This window comes from Oncorhynchus tshawytscha, linkage group LG19, assembly GCF_018296145.1.
Source record: "Oncorhynchus tshawytscha isolate Ot180627B linkage group LG19, Otsh_v2.0, whole genome shotgun sequence".
Classification (NCBI taxonomy): Eukaryota; Metazoa; Chordata; class Actinopteri; order Salmoniformes; family Salmonidae; genus Oncorhynchus; species Oncorhynchus tshawytscha.
In genome coordinates, this window is record NC_056447.1 from 7,993,457 (window position 1) to 8,013,712 (window position 20,256).

Below are 20,256 nucleotides of genomic sequence, written 5' to 3' on the forward strand. Positions count from 1 at the left end.
TGCTATTTGTTCAGTTTGTTGTGTTATTTTGCAATTATTGATGGCCTTGTTTAAATTAATTGGACGTTATCAACTGTGATCATGGTCACAGCTCTATCCCATTTAATGCCAGTGTGGACTTTTCCATGAAATTAGATTTTGGCCTATCAGGGTTTATTCCTGCATCTAGCACAGCAAAGCATGGCAAAGTTAAATTGCAATTGTAAACCCTGATTTTAGTCAGCCTATTGAAATAACAAATCAATCTTGCAATTAGGCCATTTATAACAGTTTGTAGTCTTAACATCTGGCACAATTGCCAAGAAAATAGCTTAACATTTGTTTTTTGAAGTTCGTTCAAGTGTTTCTTGCAGAGATTTCGAGATCCTCTGCCCAATTTTCAGCACTCTCCTGCACATGAGCAAATGGCACTCATTTACAATGATAAACTGGGTGGTTTGAGCCCTGAATGCTGATTGGTTTAAAGCCTTGGTATATCAGACTGTGTACCGACGGAGAAAAAAAAACGTTTTACTGTTCTAATTACATTTGCAACCAGTTTATAATAGAAATAAAGCACCTCAGGGGTTTGTAGTATATGGCCAATATACCATGGCTAAGGGAGGTGTTGTAGGACACAGCCTCGGGCCTTATTGCTTAATCATAGCAGTGAAACAAGTTAAATCGACATCCATTGATGGAAAATAATCTGGCGAGTTTAATAAAAAGGCAAATAATCTTTTGGGACATATTCTTAAAACTCGCAAGAATTATTTTGATGGAAAACTTACTTCTTAGACTACGTCATTACAAATTACATCGATATTCCTTAATTTGCTCGATAACGTTATGGAAAAGGGGTTTATTGGATAAACGTGGCAGCTCCTCTCTTTGTAAAAAATAAATAAAAAATACATTTCGGGCTCGTTTTCAGGCCTTGTGGGTGGGTTTTGAGATGTCATTGGGCTAGACATGGCCACACTGGGCATGTTTGTGTGGATTTGCAGACGATGTCCCCATTCAAAAGTATGTGGACACCCCTTCAAATTTGTGGATTTGGCTATTTCAGCCACACACGTTGCTGACAGGTGTATAAAATCGAGCACAGAGCATGGCTGCACGGCAGGTAGCCTAGTGGTTAGAGCTTTGGACCAGTAACCGGAATGTTGCTAGATCGCCCGAGCTTTCGTTCTGCCCTTAAACAAGGCAGTTGACCCACTGTAAATAAGAATTTGTTCTTAACTGACTTGCCTAGTTAAATAATAGGTCAAATAAGTAGACAAACATTGGCAATAGAATGGCCTTACTGAAGAGCTCAGGGACTTTCAACGTGGCACCTGTCCTACCTTTCCAACCAGTCAAATTTCTGTCCTGCTAGAGCTGCCCCGGTGAACTGGAAGTGCTGTTATTGGGATTTGGAAACGTCTAGGGGCAACAGCGGCTCAGCCGGGAAGAGGTAGGCCACACAAGATCACAGAACAGGACCGGAGAGTGCTGAAGAACGTAGTGTGTAAAACAAACAAAAATCGCCTGTCCTCATACTTTTGGTAGTGTACTCATGTAGTGTACCTAATTTGCAAATCCGGGTTGGTCTTTGTCCGAGTTGAAACATTGAAAGCAAACTGGCTACATCCTATGATTAGCTAGCAAGTTAATATCCAAGTGCCTGACCTAAATTGACCCTAAATGCTAATGTGCTACAGTTAGCTGTTGTAAGGTAGCTAGCTAACGTGAGCCATACACTGCTTCACCCGACAGTCTACAGCACATTACCTTGCTGTATTTAACTAACTACAGTATCCTTCCCCTTAAATCTGTGTTATCATAACTAGCCTGGCTCACTAGCATTACCATATAACGTTGTATAACCAAAAGTCAGAGGTGGGACCAAATCACTATTATTCGAAGGTCCAAATCGAGTCCCAAATTGATTGTCAAGTCCAAGTCGTGCATTCTGAAGTCGTAATAATTAGGTTGAACAAATTCCAAATGCAAGCTTCATAAGTAAAGATCAACTTGAAGCAATTTGGACATACCAAAAGACCAGTAGGCCTTTGCTACTAATTGTTGCCCCATTGCCAGTGATATTGCAAAGAAAAATGTTCATATTCTTGCCCACCAAACCATTTTTTAACTGCATATTCATTTATGGCTGTCCTCTCACGCTCTCTACAATTTCACGTTTGCGCTGCAACCCGTCCTATAGCTGTTACAGCAAATCAGCAATCTGTTCGCTAGCTCAGCGGTTTTCAAACTTTGACCCACCACCCCCAAAAAGATGAGGTTCAAAACTCGAGAACCCCGCACGCGCACATGGACACACAATCGCAGAGCAAATGTATCCTGTCATTACAGCCCTAAACAGTGATGCATTTTCAAACTGCAAGATACAGAAATAAACTGCATTTTAAAGCTTTCATGTTAGCAGTCAATATCAACTAGCAATATCACATTGTCACTTCACTGGAGTCCAGAGCAAGCAGGATCATACCTGTTTCCAGTGGAGGTTGCAGGATCTGATGGAAAGCATGATCTGTCTCACAAATATCATACATACATTGCCAGAATGTTGCATCTTCATCCCATAAGTAGTACCTACTGAAGGACATATAGCCAGTTCCACCACTGAACAAAAATATAAACACATGTTCTAGGGAGTTTTTTCCTAGCCCCTGTGCTTCTACACCTGCATTGCTTGCTGTTTGGGGTTTTAGGCTGGGTTTCTGTACAGCACTTTGAGATACCAGCTGATGTAAGAAGGGCTTTATAAATAGATTTGATGTTGGTCCCATATTTCATGAGCTGAAATAAAAAATACCAGAAATGTTCCATACACACAAAAACCTTATTTTCCTCTCATTTTGAGCTCACATTTGTTTATATCCCTGTTAGTGAGCATTTCTCATTTGTCAAGATAATCCATCCACTTGACAGGTGTGGCATATCAAGAAGCTAATTAAACAGCATGATCGTTACACAGGTGCACCTTGTACTGGGGACAATAAAAGGCCACTTTAAAATGTGCAGTTTTGTCAACACAATGCCACAGATGTCTCAAGTTGAGGGAGCTTGTCCGTCAAAGCTTTTGCCAGTGAATTGAATGTTAATTTCTCTACCATGTCTGTAATAAAGCCCTTTTGTGGGGAAAAAACTCATTCTGATTGGCTCGGCCTGGCTCCCCACCCAAATAAAACTAGGCCTATCTGTCGCTACATGTTTCCCTCCTGTGGTCACAATACCTTTGCTGTCTGATATTTTGTGCATACATCGAAAAATGACTTAAGAGGTCTTTCAGAGCACTTCGCCTATTGTTCTAATCACCATTTACATTGAGCTTGTTAGCCATCTCCCCTAGTGGTAGCATTTCCATTCAGAATGAATTAGTATTTAGCATGCCTGTTAGCAATTAGCTGTTCGTTAGCATTTCTGTGGTGGTAGGCAATTTGTGTTCAACGATCATGGTTAATGTTGTGTAGACATACAATACTGCACTGTTTACATTAGATGTTCTAAGTTTACCATGTCTACAAGTTCCATAGTCTGTGTAGGTTATTGCCATGTGCACACACTTCCTGCTACAGTGTATAGCCTGTGCTGTAATGTACAAGCTTGTTAGTCATGTAGAGCAGTGCTAAGTTTTACCTCATTCATTTCAGAACCACAATCATTTTCAGTCACAATCACTGTCAGAGTGGTGTTGGATGTGTGTGTCTGGATAATTTATTAAACCCCGAAGCTGAAACACTGCATCCTCATTTTGGCAGAATGTTTTGCCTTTGCAGTAACTTATGCTGTATTTGGAAAAGGACTTAGATTTTGAAAATGTAAATAATTTGTGGACCTGTCAGTAGCATGTTTGAATCTATTTCTCAACCTATGCTGGACTGACCACGAATACTGAAATGTCTACTCCAGAAATATGAAATTAAGGTACTCACACAGTAGTGGCCTTCATACATCAATGGAAAAGGTGAACTGTTCTGAAGTTCAACTGCAGCCTATTGTTTAAACCATGGTCCAGGTCAGATCACTAAATACTTAGCCATTTACAATTGTGAAGTACCTTATTTTTTTGGCTGTGTCAGGAGTATGAAAGCATCAGTCAAGTTATATATTCTGCTAATTATTTTAGATTGCAAACACTCTTCTCACTAACGAAAGCATCTTTTTACTATATTTTCCAGAAAAAAAGCCTAATCGTGGCATATCCCCCATTTTCACAAATTAGTCTGCTTGCAAGTCAACCACTACATCGGTCTAAAGTTTGCGGGGCATTAAGCACATTCTCACATCAGTTTTTAATGACAACTTTTGCGTGAACTGGCACATGTTTGAGTAGATTTTTTAAAGTTAACATTTAAGTCCCCAGAAGAGCACTACAACTGCACCTACGCATTTATTATAACCAAAACCCAAAGGCTAGAAAGAGAGAAATTACAATCAAAGGACATCATGGGGGACCACCAGAAACCAAAAGTGCCCAATTCAAAGTGTACATTTATGTTCAGATCCATCATGTTCCATTCTTCAGTTGAGGTAACATTTGATCACAGTCCCTTGTGTTTAAAAAAAAAAACGCTTCAGATCAATCCATTTATTATCCAGTTTCACATTCTGAATGATCAGCATTTTGTTTTACAGCAATCTCATGTTAGCAGTCCATGTACAGTAGCAGTTCTGACTGCCACGGTCAGAATATTTCAGTATTTAACACCAAGCCAAAGAAAATTGCACTTTTGTTCTACTTCAAAACAGGATATTATAGACAGGATTCAACATCCATCAAAAATAACACCAAAGAAACCCACAAGGGCAGACTAAACATCAACTTATACAGATTACTTCTTTAAATTGCACAAAAATGCATAAATACTCATTACACAAATGTACAAAAATACTTGTACTCACTTTTTTGTTCAAATATAATCTAAACACAGATATTTTGGCAAAACTGGGTCGTTAGAGGTTGCATTCAAAAGGTCCAAGGTTACAGATAGCGCCAGCATTCTTGGACAGGTTTACAGTTAGAGATCAGAGGAAGAAAAAGAAAACCCAGTGCATACATTATCCATTCTGAACAAAGAAAAAACAAAAATGACAAGTAACAAGATGTCTGCATCTACTTCGCAGGTAACATCGTAAGCAACTCAATCCAAGGTAATCTTCAAAGAAGCGAGACTAAGAATAATGAAAACATACTGTAGGGGTCCGCCGACACCTCTCGCTATTATGGCAACATAAGCAATATGAAATGACAAAATGTTTGGATTTCTAATTCATGCCGAATACCTCAACATGGATTGATTGTTGAGTCCCACCCACATCCAATAGAGAGCAGCTTGATAGTTTCAGCACAGAGTTAGGTCCACTTCGAGAAAAGACTGCGCACACTTTGGGGGGGGGGCGGGGGCTGTACCGTCAAAGGCCAAAAAGTCAGATTGTCTTCTGCTTCAGATTGTCGTCCGCAACATGTTTCCACGGTCTCAAAATCCTCCTCTCCATTTTTCTGCGAGGAAAGCAACATCGGTAATGCACCTTAATGTCCGTTAAATAAACCGGATTTAAATCCAATCGAGTTCAGAATACCTGTACTCTGCTCTGAGGGGAAAAACAAAAACCTTCAGGTACTGAATGGGATCTGGGGAGAGCGAGAAAATGGTTTAACATTGTTTTGCAAGTCCATACAAATTAGCCAACAAAGCCTCACGTGTGAAAGAAAGCTCAAGAAATAATGACATGGGCTGAGTCTGAAAGGACACCCACCCTATTCTCTTCATTGCACTACTTCCTATGTAGGCCCTTGTCAAAAGTTGTGTAGTAAGTAATAGGGTTCGGATGGAGACAGTTTAGCTAGGCTTCTTGGGATGGGTCATACTTACTAAACACTTAACAGAACTGACGGGATTTCCATCCTGGTTGTGAGGTTTCAGATGGGGACGGGTACCAACGCATCTGGGGAATACAAAGCAGACTTAAGAGGGCACCCCAGCAGAAAAGCCCATGCTTGGGTCATGTTCCGCATTTGATTTATTAGACAAGGTAGTCTCTCCCTGTTGGTCCGTTTCCTTCCATGTGCTGCCTAGTGAACACAAGCCAGGTGAAATACTGGCCTCTTCTGATCATCATAACAGAGACAAAATTACTTTCAGGGTTACCAAATACTTGGTTATGTGAATATTGCTTCAGACACTTTACAGACATTCAATTGTTAGAGTATCCATTGTTCGGTCAATAAATTTGATTTACACAGCAGCAGAGTGGTCCTTTTTCTTTATTCTCCCGGATAGTCACCAGTTGAATTATCCTGGAGTAAGGAATGTTGAGGTACTAAAAATTGGGGAGAACAGCATAAATAATCAAAACAGGATCTAGTCTGGGGGTGCTCCAAGTTCAAATAATTGACTTTCACTGACAAGACATTTAACCTACAGTACAACTCCACACGCCAGACAGCATTAGTGTCAGTCTACTCTACAAACCAGCCACTGAGCTGTACAGGAAAGCTACTGTTTTCAGACCCAATTTCTGTAGCTTTCACCACATCGCCATTAGTTGTTTTCCTGTCCCCCATTGGACAGTGCCACGCATCAGACCTTTGTGTTCCAGCCAAGGGCACCGGTAGGAGAACACCAGACAATGTGTTCAGCACTTCCATACCCTGTGGTCATGTTGCATTCTTTTTTTCCCCCCGGAACGCGCCCCTCAGAATGCCCCACATTCCTCGGGCCCCGCTGGGCTTGGAAAATAGACTTAACAATTAACTTCCTATGCAAATAGAGTGAGAGGGAGCCTGTTAATGTATGAGGGAGCCCATCAATGAGCAGCCACCATTGTTGGGTCAAAGTTCAAGTAGCAGAGCTATTAGCCACAGGGGGAAGTTTCCCCCAAGGAACAGATAACAGGAGGCTGCTGAGGGGAGGACAGCTCAAATGCTTGAATGGAGTAAATGGAACGGTATCAACACCATTGCATCTATTCCATTCCAGACATTACTAGGAGCCCGTCCTCCCCAATTAAGGTGCTACCAGCCACCTGCAATACAAATCTAGGGGATCAGCAGCTCCCCTAATCCTAACCATTAGTGGGGCAAATGCAAAACTGTCTCAAGATCAGCATCACTCTATACCTACCAACTGTGAGGGAGGTGGTTTTACTACAGTAAACAGAGCTACAGGGTGTGCAGGCTTTTGTTCCAGCCAGCACTAAACAAAGCAGATCTAGCATCAGTTGTCTTTTCAATCATAATGAAAAAGAGGGAGTGAGGCTGAGCTATATACCAGATACCCGTGTTCACAAAATGTCATTTTGGTGCTGGGCTGTTACTCGCCGTTTATCATCTATGCATAGTCACTTTACCCATAAGGTACATATTACGTCAATTACCTCTCCTAACCTGTACCCCCGCACATTGACTCTGTACTTGTTACTTAAAATATTTACTAATTGTAGTTTTTTTTTTACTCTTATGTTTCTGAAAACGGCATCGTTCGTTAAGGGCTTATAAGTAAGCATTTCAGTTTGTTGTAGTTGGCGCATGTGACAAATAAAATCTTATTTGATACAAATGCCATGTAGTTCTCCAGGACCAAGGTTGGTGACTACTACGAATACACAGCATCTCATAAGTGAACTTGTGGAATTTGGGGGCTTAGCTCTGCAGGCGCTACACATTACATAACAAAAGGCCCTCTGACCTAAGACTTTGATTACCTATGCACATTGAGGGGAATGAATGATGCATGGATGCCCTCATTCACCTCACTGAACTTTACAGTTACTGAGATTTGACTGCACTTTCACCTTTAATGGTCTCTTTTGCAGCCGGCCATCGACATGATATACTGTGGTTTCCAGGAAGGTTTCCAATTGGTGTGTATTCCACAACTATTAAGGGAACGGTTGGTACAATGCCACCCATGGAAAACTGCAATTGAATGTGTGAGTGGGAAAAGACAACTGCATTCCCTTAAACCAGAATATTGGTAAAAGCAAAGGGAACAGCTACAGGAACACAACATGCCCAAGACTTCAGGTACACTGTAGCCCTGAAGTACAGAGTCAGGTTGATATGTGCTGGCAGGTAGAAAACAGTCAACCCCTACACAGCTTTGACCTTTAACTCTGAGTTATTGCTACGGCAATTCACAGGAATGCCAGAGCCAACCAAACGATTGGTCTGCTCACCGAGAGCTGGTTCGCAGGACAACCAGTCACAACCGATTAAAGGTTTACAATGATCATCATTTAGAGTCATACCACTCTAGTCACCAGAGTGATGAGACACATTCTTATACTGTAAGAAAATAGAATGTATGATGTTTTACTTGTGACAAAGACATCAAGATGCATATCCAGGGGCGAAGAAACACGAGACACCCCGTATTTAATGACACCTCATAATTCCATGTATCATACTTGAGGGTCAGAGTTAATTGGGAATAAAACAATGCTCCATCTGAGCAGTGCTGTCAAGACTGTCCTCACTCCCTTGTTTTAAGAGGTCATAGAAACAGCCAAAACAGTGGAGAGGCTTAGCTAACGTTTTACAGGACTTTATGGTCAACAGATTCACTCAACGACCAATACATAATCCAACCTGAGAGCCAATTAAAAACAGATTTTCTCTGTTGTGATCTCTTAGCAACGAATCCCATGCACAGGAATGTTGTTGCGAGGAATTTTACAAAAGGAGTGAAGCAGACAGAGGTTGGACCCTTAGTTTACTCCACTGGTGTGGTGTCTTACCGTATGTAAGACAGGCAGTCAGCGGGCTTGGCAACAAGCCCTCCCAAATGCACAGAATGGATCCCATCATGTTGAACAATACAGTATCAGGTTGTGCATGTTTAAGGGTGGATAAGCTCACTACTGGTTCCTTATGATGTCAGATGATTGAAATGGAACTATCAAGAATGATTATCTAATTTTATTTGGGATTGAGCCCAATCCTGATGTGTATCCATGTATGTTCCGCGATCATACGCTACACATATAGCAAGGGATGGTAAATGAGAGAGAGAGATGTTGAAGGGGCAGTAGACCCACCGGTTGGTCCCTCACCTGGGCGTGGAGGGCTGCGGCAGCAGCGGCAGCTGCCGGGTAGGTGAAGGCAGCATGGGGGAGCCCAGGGGGAAGCTCCGTGGTGTACAGTGGGTAAGGGGCCCACGCCTCGGGAGAGGCCGGGATCAGTGCTGCCCCTGTTAGGTCATCTATGGAAAAAAATATGCTCAAATGCATAGTAGTTCTGATCTCAATTTGCGAATTTCTTGGGGGGGGGACACAAAAGATAACTTTAGGGAGATATCAGTTAGCGTCTTCTCATTTCAAAAGCATTTGCTCCCTTTTGGTGCCTACTAAAAAAAGTTGGAAAACTTAACTGGCCCTCCAGATGATTTTTGATTTAACGGAATGTGTGTGAAATCAAGTTCCCAACCAAATTGTTCACACCTGTGTAAATATGTTAGATCTGTGATCCATGAATAAGGGCAGGAGGATGTATTGGGTCAAGTAGTTAAACTGGATCCATGTCCTGCTAGTCTGAATAGAACAATTCTTTCACCGTGCCTTACTTCTGGGGGACCCATCAATGAGGATGAGAGCAGAGACTATTTAAAGTGTGGATTTAACAGTGTTTGGGGGAGCAAAGCGCAGGTGCATGGGATTAAAAACCCTGGTGCTGCAGATTAATCAATAACCACTGGAGGACCCCTCTTAGTCCTGGTTCCAACAATCGTGGTGAATTTAATTGAAGTGGAACATTGTGCACTACCTAGTTGTGCCTGACCAGCCAAGATAAAACTACAATCTACTTGAGGTGTAGAGGCGAGTTAGTTGATCCAGCATTGTCTGTAGTGCATATTCTGGGGGAAGCCTATGTCCGTGTGGTGAGTGTTTCTAGGGTAGAGCCGCACACTTACATGGGTCCCGTGCAATGAAGTGTGCTCCTAGAGCTGGGTGGATATTTGTGGGGTTCGGTGTGGCCATCAGCTTACTCTTTGCCATCTTCGTGTTGGCTTTAGCGAACTCTAAGCGCAGGGTCTGGGGACTCTCGGGGTCAAAACGGATCCCCTAGAGAGAGAGTGAACACTGTAAGGGGGTGGTGGGACTATACTCTGAGAAGAGGTGCAAAGTGCTCTTTAGTCTGCTCACATGCATGCAGGTCAAATTACTGTACCACGGTAACTCTTCAGAAGAGCCCATTGAGGAAAACACTTACATAGGGAGAGGGGGGTGGTAGAGCTTCTGGCCAATATGGAAAAGGAGGCCTTACAGTTGACTGGTTATACATGACTACATTAGTTGAACCATCAAGGTAATATATATCACAGTAAAAACAGCCATCTTGTCACATTTCAACTGCATTATGGTAAGTAGACAATTGAGTCTTCTTCCATAGTGGGCAGTCGTGACCCAACAATCTTGCATATTGGAATTGAAGTCAAGGTCAACATTCAGTTCCTATGTCAAGGTGTCAACCTGCAGTTCAGTATGAAAACAAATCCCCAAAGGTTGAAGAGGATTACTCAACAATTCAGGGATAGCCTCACGTCCACTTATTAATGGCTGAATGACTGCTTACGTTTAACGCGTTCTTCGCAGCTTCAGCACCTGTCCGGTTGTCAAAGGTAACAAACCCGACAGGCTGGAAGAGAGAGAACAGAGCATCAGAGACAATACAGGGAAAAGACTGATGACTCTTAGATTGGCTCAAAGGTACACTGTTACATTTCCACATGCAAACAATGGTGTCTGTTAGCGGCAATAATGAAAGAATGAACCAAAGGAAACATCTAATATTTAGGCTACTAGAGCATCACTTGAATAAAATTGTATAAAATTGCAAGTCTACAGTACAATCAACTACAAGCATCCTCGCTCCCTTTGTACCTCTTATACTTCAGATATGGACATGGTCTCACCTGCTTTGAAGTCAACTTAATAAGGGATCCTTCATAACCCTGTAAATGCAAGTAAAACCACAAACACCATGTAAGTCACAAGAACACCGAACTTGACAAGCTGGACACACTTATTAAGCATGTCAATAAGGTGAAATCAGGAAGAAAGTAATAGTTCAGACATTTGACAAAATATTCTGGCCTACCTTGAATGGTCTGAAGAGCAGGTAGAGTTCCCGTGGCTTGATATCAACTGGAAGGCCGCTGACAAAGAGAGTTCGTACCTGGAAACACAAAATGCTAACTTGAGACACACGCTACTAAAAAAAAGGTCAGATGAGGTTGCCATAGTAGGGTATAAAAATCACAAGAGATCATCCAAGAGTGAGGGTTGAGGCAATATATGCAAAATATGCATACCCCCAATTTAAAACCTGGCTATGCTAGTTAGCTTTGATTTTGAACACATTTTGTCCTGGCAACAGGACTAATGTTTTTGGGGTTCAGATACCAATGTTTGAGTTTATTTTATATCTTTTTTAACTAGGCAAGTCAGTTAAGAACAAATACTTATTTTCAATGACAGCCTAGGAACAGTGGGTTAACTGCCTTGTTCAGGGGCAGAACATTTGTACCTTGTCAGCTCGGGAATTTGATCTTGCTGCAACCTTTCAGTAACTAGTCCAACGCTCTAACCACTAGGCTACCCTGCCGCCCTGAGTGAGGCAGGCATGGGATAGAATGAAAAGAGCAAGACTTATCACCCTTAAAGAAACAACCCTACTTTGATTCAAATTTGAGCTAAGTTTATATGTTCAATAGTTATAATTTGTCGATGTCCTTTTTTATTAGCTCAATAGGTCAAATAGCCTATTTCTTATGTAGCTTCAAATTCCAGATAACACAACTTATGTCAGAATGCATGAAGAAGCCAACCAATGCACATGAGAAGCAGAGTTTACTAGCTGAAGCACAGACGCCTAAGAAGTGTACATTTAATATTGAAAGCGAAAATCTAGCAATTACAACTATCAGCATTGATACAATCATTTCAATCACAACAATGAATACAAGTTGAACTTCAGGCTTAATTTGGGTACAGCTTTGAGCCTTTAACACTCACTCGGCACCTTAAAAGGCCACAGAAGCGTGTATATTGCCTTGTGTGAAGTCACCCCATCTGTTTAATTTCAGGTTTTCCATTCTTACCTTCTGTAGCATTTTTCACTGAGGCTTACTTTCGAAAAAATGACATTTTCATAAATTTCACTGGTATACGTACGTGTCATTCCTAACTTTGGCTTTTGATGGGCTTTGGGAAAAATGTGCAAGTATCAGAACACTTAATACAGGTATTCAGAGACTTCTGCCAATGTACAGCTAATCTGTGAGAACGTTTTTTTGCACTAGATAGGATGAGAACAAGTGAACGCCAGGCTTTCAAAGGAATAAATGTGAACACCACCTAGGGCTCATATTAACAGGCCTTTTGGGGAAATTATGGCAACTTCAGCCAAAGGGAACTGATACTTGTTCAATTGAACCTGCCGATTAAAAACAAGGGTGAATGGCATCCAATTTTAGACCAAATGGGCATCACAGATTTCAGACAGATGTGAGGAATCAAGAAAAAAAAACATTTAGAAAGGCTATTTCAGAACCTAGCCAAGTATATGGTCGAGGTTCCTGGACATTAAAAGGGAGGCTAAGGATGCGTGCACGCATACACACAAAAAAAGGCAATACCAAGAGATGGGTTTTCCTTATTCAGGACAGAGGGTAATTTCCACCAATACACTGGAAATTACTCAACACTTCAGACACCATGAGTATATTATTCCTGGGAGAACACAAAGCAATTGATTTTCTAACAAGGGTAATTACGATAGCAGCACAGTAACTAACACCCATCTAGCAATTCAGAGAAAAAAGTAGATCTTAAAGCTGGAATCAGTAATGGTGAAACTGCCACGCCAATTTCCGATATTACAACAAAGAAAACGAAGACTTTGCCCTCAGAAATCATTGCATGAGCGATAGAACAGCAGATTATGTATTGCGTTTAATTTTTTTTAAACAATTCTAAAAATGGTCCTCCCCTCAGTTTCATAATTTTTTTAAAAAAGTGCTGGGGTGAACAGTGCGCTGTTTCCTGTAATGTGGATTCCAGCTTTAGTGCATGCAATGCTCAGGTGGTAAATTAAAATACAGATCTCATTGCAGTTTGTGAAGAAATTCACAAGTGACATTTTGCACACATTTTCTACTCAATTAAAATAGGAAATGGTTGACCTTTCCCCTAGGGCCGACACTTGGAGAAAGGATTTGATTGGTATGAGCAATACAGTGAAACTTCTCCCTAAACTACCAGGGGGAGCATTTACCATATTTCATCCTTTCAGATCTCCACAAGTGTTTAGGGTTTAGTTGTCTATTTGGGATTGGGCTGTAGGCTACAGGAACTGAAGCCTTAGAGACTACCTGTACACTGGAGGATATTTACAACAGTAAGCCCTATGAAACAAGTACAGTACCACTGGTCCAAAAGCTGACTTCAGATCACCGAGGACAGGTCTGAGGATATAATGACTACTACATTTCATTTATCCGGTAAGACAACACATAATTAACTGAAATCTAGATGTTAACTTTGAAGTAACATGAAACTCACTAAAATATTCATATTCATCCAATTATTCTACAGTCACTTCATTGGCTTTTGACAAAAGAACCAAAAAGCATACAGGGCCTGTAACATTTCCAGGAGCAAGGTCGCAATAGCCTCAGCACAATGGGTAGCTTGAACTCAAGTGGAAAACAAAAATTATACTGCCTCCTACTGGAGGATTTTACATTGGTTTTTGTAGGCATAATTGCTTGACAGGGCTGGCAGTGGATTCAAGAGCTTCCATTGGACCAAAGCTGTGCAGTTTCACTGTAGCAATACATTCAAGGGCTGGACAGTAAACATGCAGATTAAATGATATACAGTACCACTCAAGTTTGGAAACACTCATTCAAGGGTTTATTTTTTAAATATTTTCTACACGGTAGAATGAAGGCATCAAAACTATTAACACATGGAATCATGTAGTAACAAAAACAAAGTGTTTAACAAATCAAAACGCATTTTAGAGTCTCCAAAAGTAGCCAGTCTTTGCATTAATGACAGCTTTCCATACTCTTGGCATTCTCTCAACCAGCTTCACGAGGAATGCTTTTCTAACAGTCTTGGAGTTCACACATATGCTGAGCTCGTTGGCTTCTTTTCCAACTCATCCCAAACTGGGTTGAGGTTGGGCGATTGTGGAGGCCAGGTCATCTGATGCAGCACTACATCACTCCAATTCTTGTTCAAATTGCCCTTACAGTCTGGAGGTGTGTAAGGCGATTGTCCTGTTGAAAAACAAATGATAGCGGGACTAAGCGCAAGCCAGATGGGATGGCGTATTGCTGCAGAATGCGGTGGTAGCCATGCTGGTTAAGCGTGCTTTGAATTCAAAATAAATCACTAACAGGGTCACCAGCAGAGCACCCCCATAGCTCCATGCAGAGTTCCGTTCATCTACCCTGCGTCTCACAAGGACACCTCGGTTGGAACCAAAAAGGACAGATTTCCACCGGTCTAATGTCCATTGCTAGAGTTTGACACAAGTCTCTTCTTACTGGTGTCCTTTAGTAGTGGTTTCTTTGCAGCAATTCAACCATGAAGGCCTGATTCGCGCAGTCTCCCCTGAACAGTTGATATTGAGATGCGTCTGTTACTTGAACTCATTTATTTGGGCTGCAATTTGAGGCTGGTAACTCAAATGAACGTATCCTCCGCAGCAGAGGTAACTCTGGGTCTTTCCTGTGGCGGTCCTCGTGAGAGCCAGTTTCATCATAGCGCTTGATGGTTTGACTGCACTTGAAGAAACATTCAAAGTTCTTTACATTTTCCTGATTGAACGACCATGTCTTAAAGTAATGGGCTGTCGTTTCTCTTTGCTTATTTGTGCTGTTCTTGCCATAATATGGACTGGGTCTTTCATCAAATAGGGCCATCTTCTGTATACCACCTCTACCTTGTCACAACACAACTGAGTGGCTCAAATGCATGAAGTAAAGAAATTCCACAAATTAACAAGGCGAAGTTAATTGAAATGCATTGCTGGTGACTACCTCGAAGCTGGCTGACAGAATGCCAAGAGTGTGCAAAGCTTTAATCAAGGCAAAGGGTGCCTATTTGAACAACCGCAAATACATTTTGATTTGTTTATTTCAGTTTGTCCTCAATATTATTCTACAATATAGAAAATAGTACAAAGAAAAACCCTGGAATGAATAGCTGTCCAAACTATTGACTGGTACTGTACACAACTGTTCTAAAGTTGGGTCACTTAGAAATGTCCTTGTTTTTGAAAGAACATTCTGTCCATTAAATTAACATCACATTGATCAGAAATACAGTGTAGACATTGTTAATGTTGTAAATGACTATTGTAGCTGGAAACAGCTGATTGTTTATGCAATATCTACATAGGCGTACAATCAGCCGTTTCCAGCTACAATAGTCATTTACAACATTAAACATCTCTACAGTGTATTTCTGAGCAACTTGATGTTATTTTAAATGGACAAAATGTGCTTTCAAAAACAAAGATAATTTCTAAGTGACCCCAAACTTTTGAATGTTAGTGTACATCTAAAAGGAATCCCCACTAATAGATAGCTCTCATTAACATTTGTCATTTAGCAGGACTTACAGTAGTGACTGAATACATTTTTATACTGGTCCACCATGTGAATCAAACCCACAACCCTGGACATGCTCTACCAGCCACGCCACACAGGACATGTCATTCAGTGCATTCGGAATGTATTCAGACCCTTTGACTTTTTCCACATTGTTATTTTACAGCCTTAATCTAAAGTGTATTAAATTGTCAATCTACACACAATACCCCATAATGAAACAGTTAAAACCAATTTTTAGAAATAAAAAAATGGAAATAACACATTTACATAAGTATTCAAACCCTTTACTCAGTACTTTGTTGAAGCACCTTCAGCAACAATTACAGCCTCAAATCTTCTTGGGTATGACGCTACAAGCTTGGTACACCTGTATTTGGAGAGTTTCTCCCATTCTTCTCTGCAGATCCTCTCAAGCTCTGTCAGGTTGGATGTGGAGCATTGCTGCACAGCTATTTTCAAGTCTCTCTAGAGATGTTCGATCAAGTTCAAGATTCATCTTTCCCTCAATCCTGATTAGTCTCCCAGTCCCTGCCGCTGAATAACATCCCCATAGCATGTGTCCACCGCCACCATGCTTCACCGTAGGGATGGTGCCAGGTTTCTTCCAGACATGATGCTTGGCATTCAGGCAAAAGAGTTATATTGGTTTCATCAGACCAGAGAATCTTGTTTCTCAAGGTCGAAGAGTCTTTAAGTGTTGTCTGGCCACTACCATGAAGGCCTAACTGGTGGAGTGTTGAAGAGATGGGAGAACATTCCAGAAGGGCAACCATCTCCACATAGGATCTCTGGAGCTCTGTCAGTGACCAACACCTCCCTGACCAAGGCCATTCTCCCCCGATTGCCCAGTTTGGCTGGGCAGCCAGCTCTAGGGAGAGTATTGGTGGTCCTTAACTTCTTCCATTGAAGAATGATGGAGGACACTTCTTGTGGACTGTCAACACTGCAGAAATGTTTTGGCACAGTTCTGGGGAAGAGTACCTCGACACAATCCTGTCTGAGCTCTACGGACAATTCCTTCAACCTCATGGCTTGGTTTTTGCTCTGACATGCACTGTCAACTGTGGGACCTTATATAGGACAGGTGTGTGCCTTTCCAAATCATGTCCAATCAATTGAATTTACCACAGGTGGACTCCAATCAAGTTGTAGAAACATCAAGGATGATCAATGGAAACAGGATGCACCTGAGCACAATTGAATGTCATAGCAAAGGGTCTGCATACGGATGGATGTAAATAAGTTATGTTTAATATATTTGCACAATGTCTAAACCTGTTTCGCTTTGTCATTATGGGGTGTTGTGTGGATTTAAAAAAATATATAGAAAGTTATCAATTTTAGAATGAGGCAGTATTGTAACACAACTTGGAAAAAGTCAAGGGGTTTATAAACTTTCCGAAGGCACTGTATATCACATTGAAGCCACAATCAAATTAATTTGGCCAAACAGCAATATCACCACTTTTTTACTATAAAGCTAAGATTGGGCTGGAGGGCTGGAGAAACTACTCACTCAAATTCATAGATTGAACTATGGATGCAAAGAATGAAAATCCATGAGTTCAAGTTTAACACAATGAAGCTAACAGTATAAATTGTTTACATTGGAGTAAAACATTTCAATTTTCATGGGGTAATTGTTGTCCTATTAAAGCTAATTCGGCTTAGCCTACAATTATAATTTTTTAAACCTTTATTTAACTAGGCAAGTCAGTTAAGAACAAATACTTATTTTCAATGACGGCCTAGGAACAGTGGATTAACTGCCTGTTCAGGGGCAGAACGACAGCTTTGTACCTTGTCAGCTCGGGGATTTGAACTTGCAACCTTTACTAGTCCAACGCTCTAACCACTAGGCTACCCTGCCACCCCAAATAACATTCTTCAAGAAACTATGGGAATATTTAATTATAAAATGGGTAGTACAAGCCCTGAATGCTAATTGGCTGACAGCCGTGGTATACCACAGGTATGACAAAACATTTGTTACGTTGGTAACCAGTTTGTAATAGCAATAAGTCACCTTAAGGGCTGTATCCAGGCATTCAGCATTGTCGTGTGTAAAAACAGCCCATACCCCTTGTGCCTTATTGCTTAAATGACCATTGAATAGCAGTAATTGCAGAATGTTCCAGTAGGCCTACTTGTAGATTATGTGCAGTGTGTATTTTGATTATGCATTACCCTCCCCATAGTAGTGAAATAGCCTCCAAAACCCATCAAACACGCTGTATTTAATAAAAACGCAGTTGCAGCCAATTCATGCTTTAAAAAATATTGGGGAATCAAATGTTCACCAATTAAGGTCTCAATTAGGAATGGAAGACTAAGCTGAACATACATCCCACACAATCGAAATTCAACCTTTTTTTCCTGAAATGCTCTCAAGGTCAAGGTTGACTAATAAAACGATAAGATTTCCACAGGCCCCCCACTGTTTGTAAATAATATTTCGACTTCAGAAATCCTCCCTTTAGTTTGCAAGTAGTGAACTCTCGTAAACTCTGCCTTTACAAGACGAAAACATTGTAACTCACATTGAAGCAATATTTGTGGTTTGATCGCACGCTGGCTTTCCCACAAGGTAGTCCTACGTTACAGGTGTGTCGCATAGTGTCAATCCACCTAAAGAGTCAAATGCGATACTAAGAGGAAACATGTTTTTGGTCTACTTGCGCTATAATATCCTTATCCAATATATTGACTTGGTCAAAAATAAAACAAGGTACTATGTTGAAGTGTGAAAACAGTGAATTCGGAGTAATTTCTTTAAAAGTAACCTCATTCCTCCTTTCAAATCCAACATTTGGATTTATATGGCGTAATTTAAAAAGGCCTACAGACGTGTAAGATACAACGAAGCTAGGCTACAAAGGAAGATGCATGCGCTACAAGTTTACACACTATGCAAATCAGTCTTAAAAATGGAAGACTTATTGGAATCCTCAGACCTGAAAAAAAGCGATAAACACAACTGACACGCTCAATAAAAATGTGCGCAACAAAACACCAAGGACTAATCTTCCCCTTACCTCCTCTTCCAAGGATACAACATTGTTGTTCGGCTCAGAATCAGATTTGAGACTCATTGTGTGACTTTTGCGCTTCTTTGTATAAGACAAAAGTATGGTTTCCCTGTTGGTAGATTTTTCTCTGAAGTGCTTTAAAGTTGCGGAAGAAATCTTGGTGCCGTTTCGTGAGACTGCAGTAAAAGGGTGACCAGGTGAAGCCGTGCTGGAAAGCCAAAAGTATCCAAGGAACCACACAATAAGTTAAACTAAAGGTGAAATAGTGGATATGTGCACTGTGAAGGTGAGAGAAAGGTTAAAAAAAACAAGTGCTCTTGTTTCCCCCTTGCTCACATCAAGCTCGTTTGCGTCAAAATGAAATAAAGAAGAAAAAAATTCGACCTAGGAAAATCTTTAACGTGAGGTGTCCACGCCGTTGTTCCTCGTCCTCTGCTTTGCAATTTGCTCATCAATTACATTAAAAGCCAAAGCGAATGACTTGCACTCATCTCTGATGGCTCTCAGCTTGTCCAACAAAGTCCAACCCACTCCACCACGGTCAATCACTGAGCTACTTCATAAAGGAAAATGAAAGGTCCAATGCAGGCGTTTTTATCTCGACATCAAATAATTTCTGGGTAACAATTAAGGACCTTACTGCGATTATTTTCAATTGGTCAAAATTAAACAAAAAAATGATTTTTAGCAATAGCCATTTCTCAAGCAATAATTTTGCTAGGAGTGTCTAGTAGACGTTATTACAAAAAAATCCGATTTAGCATAATTTGATTTTAGTAGCTTATTTCGTTTAACATATTTTGAATTAAATACTAATTTTGTCACATTTATGTGGTAAAAGGGGGGCAGTACACCAACATTTGAAATGTACTGAATTTTATTGAGAGAAAAAAGCGATTCATCCATTGATCCTAAGAGACATTACCAAAAATGTGGCTCAGTTTCCATTAGTTACTTACTCCACAGCCAGCTTTAGCGTCACTAGTAGTGGAGCGGTAGGGTCTATGGCAGGATGCTTAAAACATTATATCCAAATCCTCAGTCCCTTCAAACCAAATGTTATAGCAACCCAAATACCACAACAAGTTGCACATATAGAATATTGGAGGATATTATCGATATTCTGGTATTTATATACTGAACAAAAATCTAAACGCAACATGCAATAATTTCAAGTGAGTTAGAATTCATATGAGGAAATCAGTCCATTTAAATAAATTCATTCGGCCCTAATCTATGGATTTCACATGGCTGGGCAGGGGCGCAGCCATGGCGGGCCTGGTAGGGCATAGGTCCACCCACTGGGAAGCCAGACTGTATATCTAGTCAAAATCACTGATACATGTCCCCCTCCACCTTCTGAGGTTATGTATAATTTTATATTATGTCTCCAGAGAAACCTGGATTATAATATATACTTAAAAAGATATTTACCCTAGAATAACTACTTTTCTGAGAATTACACACCAATACAGCTCTCTATGTATATTCAGTTGTATCAACTTTGTCTACCATTGGCTGATTTTTAAATGCACAAAAATAAGATCATTTTGGTTTTGCAGACAGTCATACGATCAGGTCAAAATCACTGATGCAGGTCTCCCTCCACCCTC

At 40.8% G+C, this 20,256-nt stretch overlaps 1 protein-coding gene across 6 annotated transcripts; it reads right to left on the reverse strand.

The window, feature by feature from the left end:
* Positions 1–4,558: 4,558 nt before the first annotated feature.
* rbpms2a (RNA binding protein, mRNA processing factor 2a) lies at positions 4,559–19,184 on the reverse strand. 6 transcript variants are annotated; one of them, XM_042301336.1, is made up of 8 exons: positions 18,650–19,184; positions 11,084–11,161; positions 10,899–10,937; positions 10,559–10,621; positions 9,897–10,047; positions 9,025–9,188; positions 5,859–5,931; positions 4,559–5,617 (listed from the first exon to the last, which is right to left on the reverse strand). In XM_042301336.1, the coding sequence occupies exons 1-7, from the start codon at positions 18,704–18,706 to the stop codon at positions 5,866–5,868; spliced, it is 618 nt and encodes a 205-aa protein (XP_042157270.1). In that variant the 5' UTR covers positions 18,707–19,184; the 3' UTR covers positions 4,559–5,617; positions 5,859–5,865. The 6 variants fall into 6 exon arrangements, with proteins under 6 accessions (XP_042157270.1, XP_042157271.1, XP_042157269.1 ...); XM_042301337.1 differs by having other exon boundaries at positions 9,040–9,188; positions 18,650–19,182; XM_042301335.1 differs by lacking the exon at positions 18,650–19,184 and adding an exon at positions 18,155–18,244 and having other exon boundaries at positions 4,559–5,485; positions 9,040–9,188.
* Positions 19,185–20,256: the final 1,072 nt, after the last annotated feature.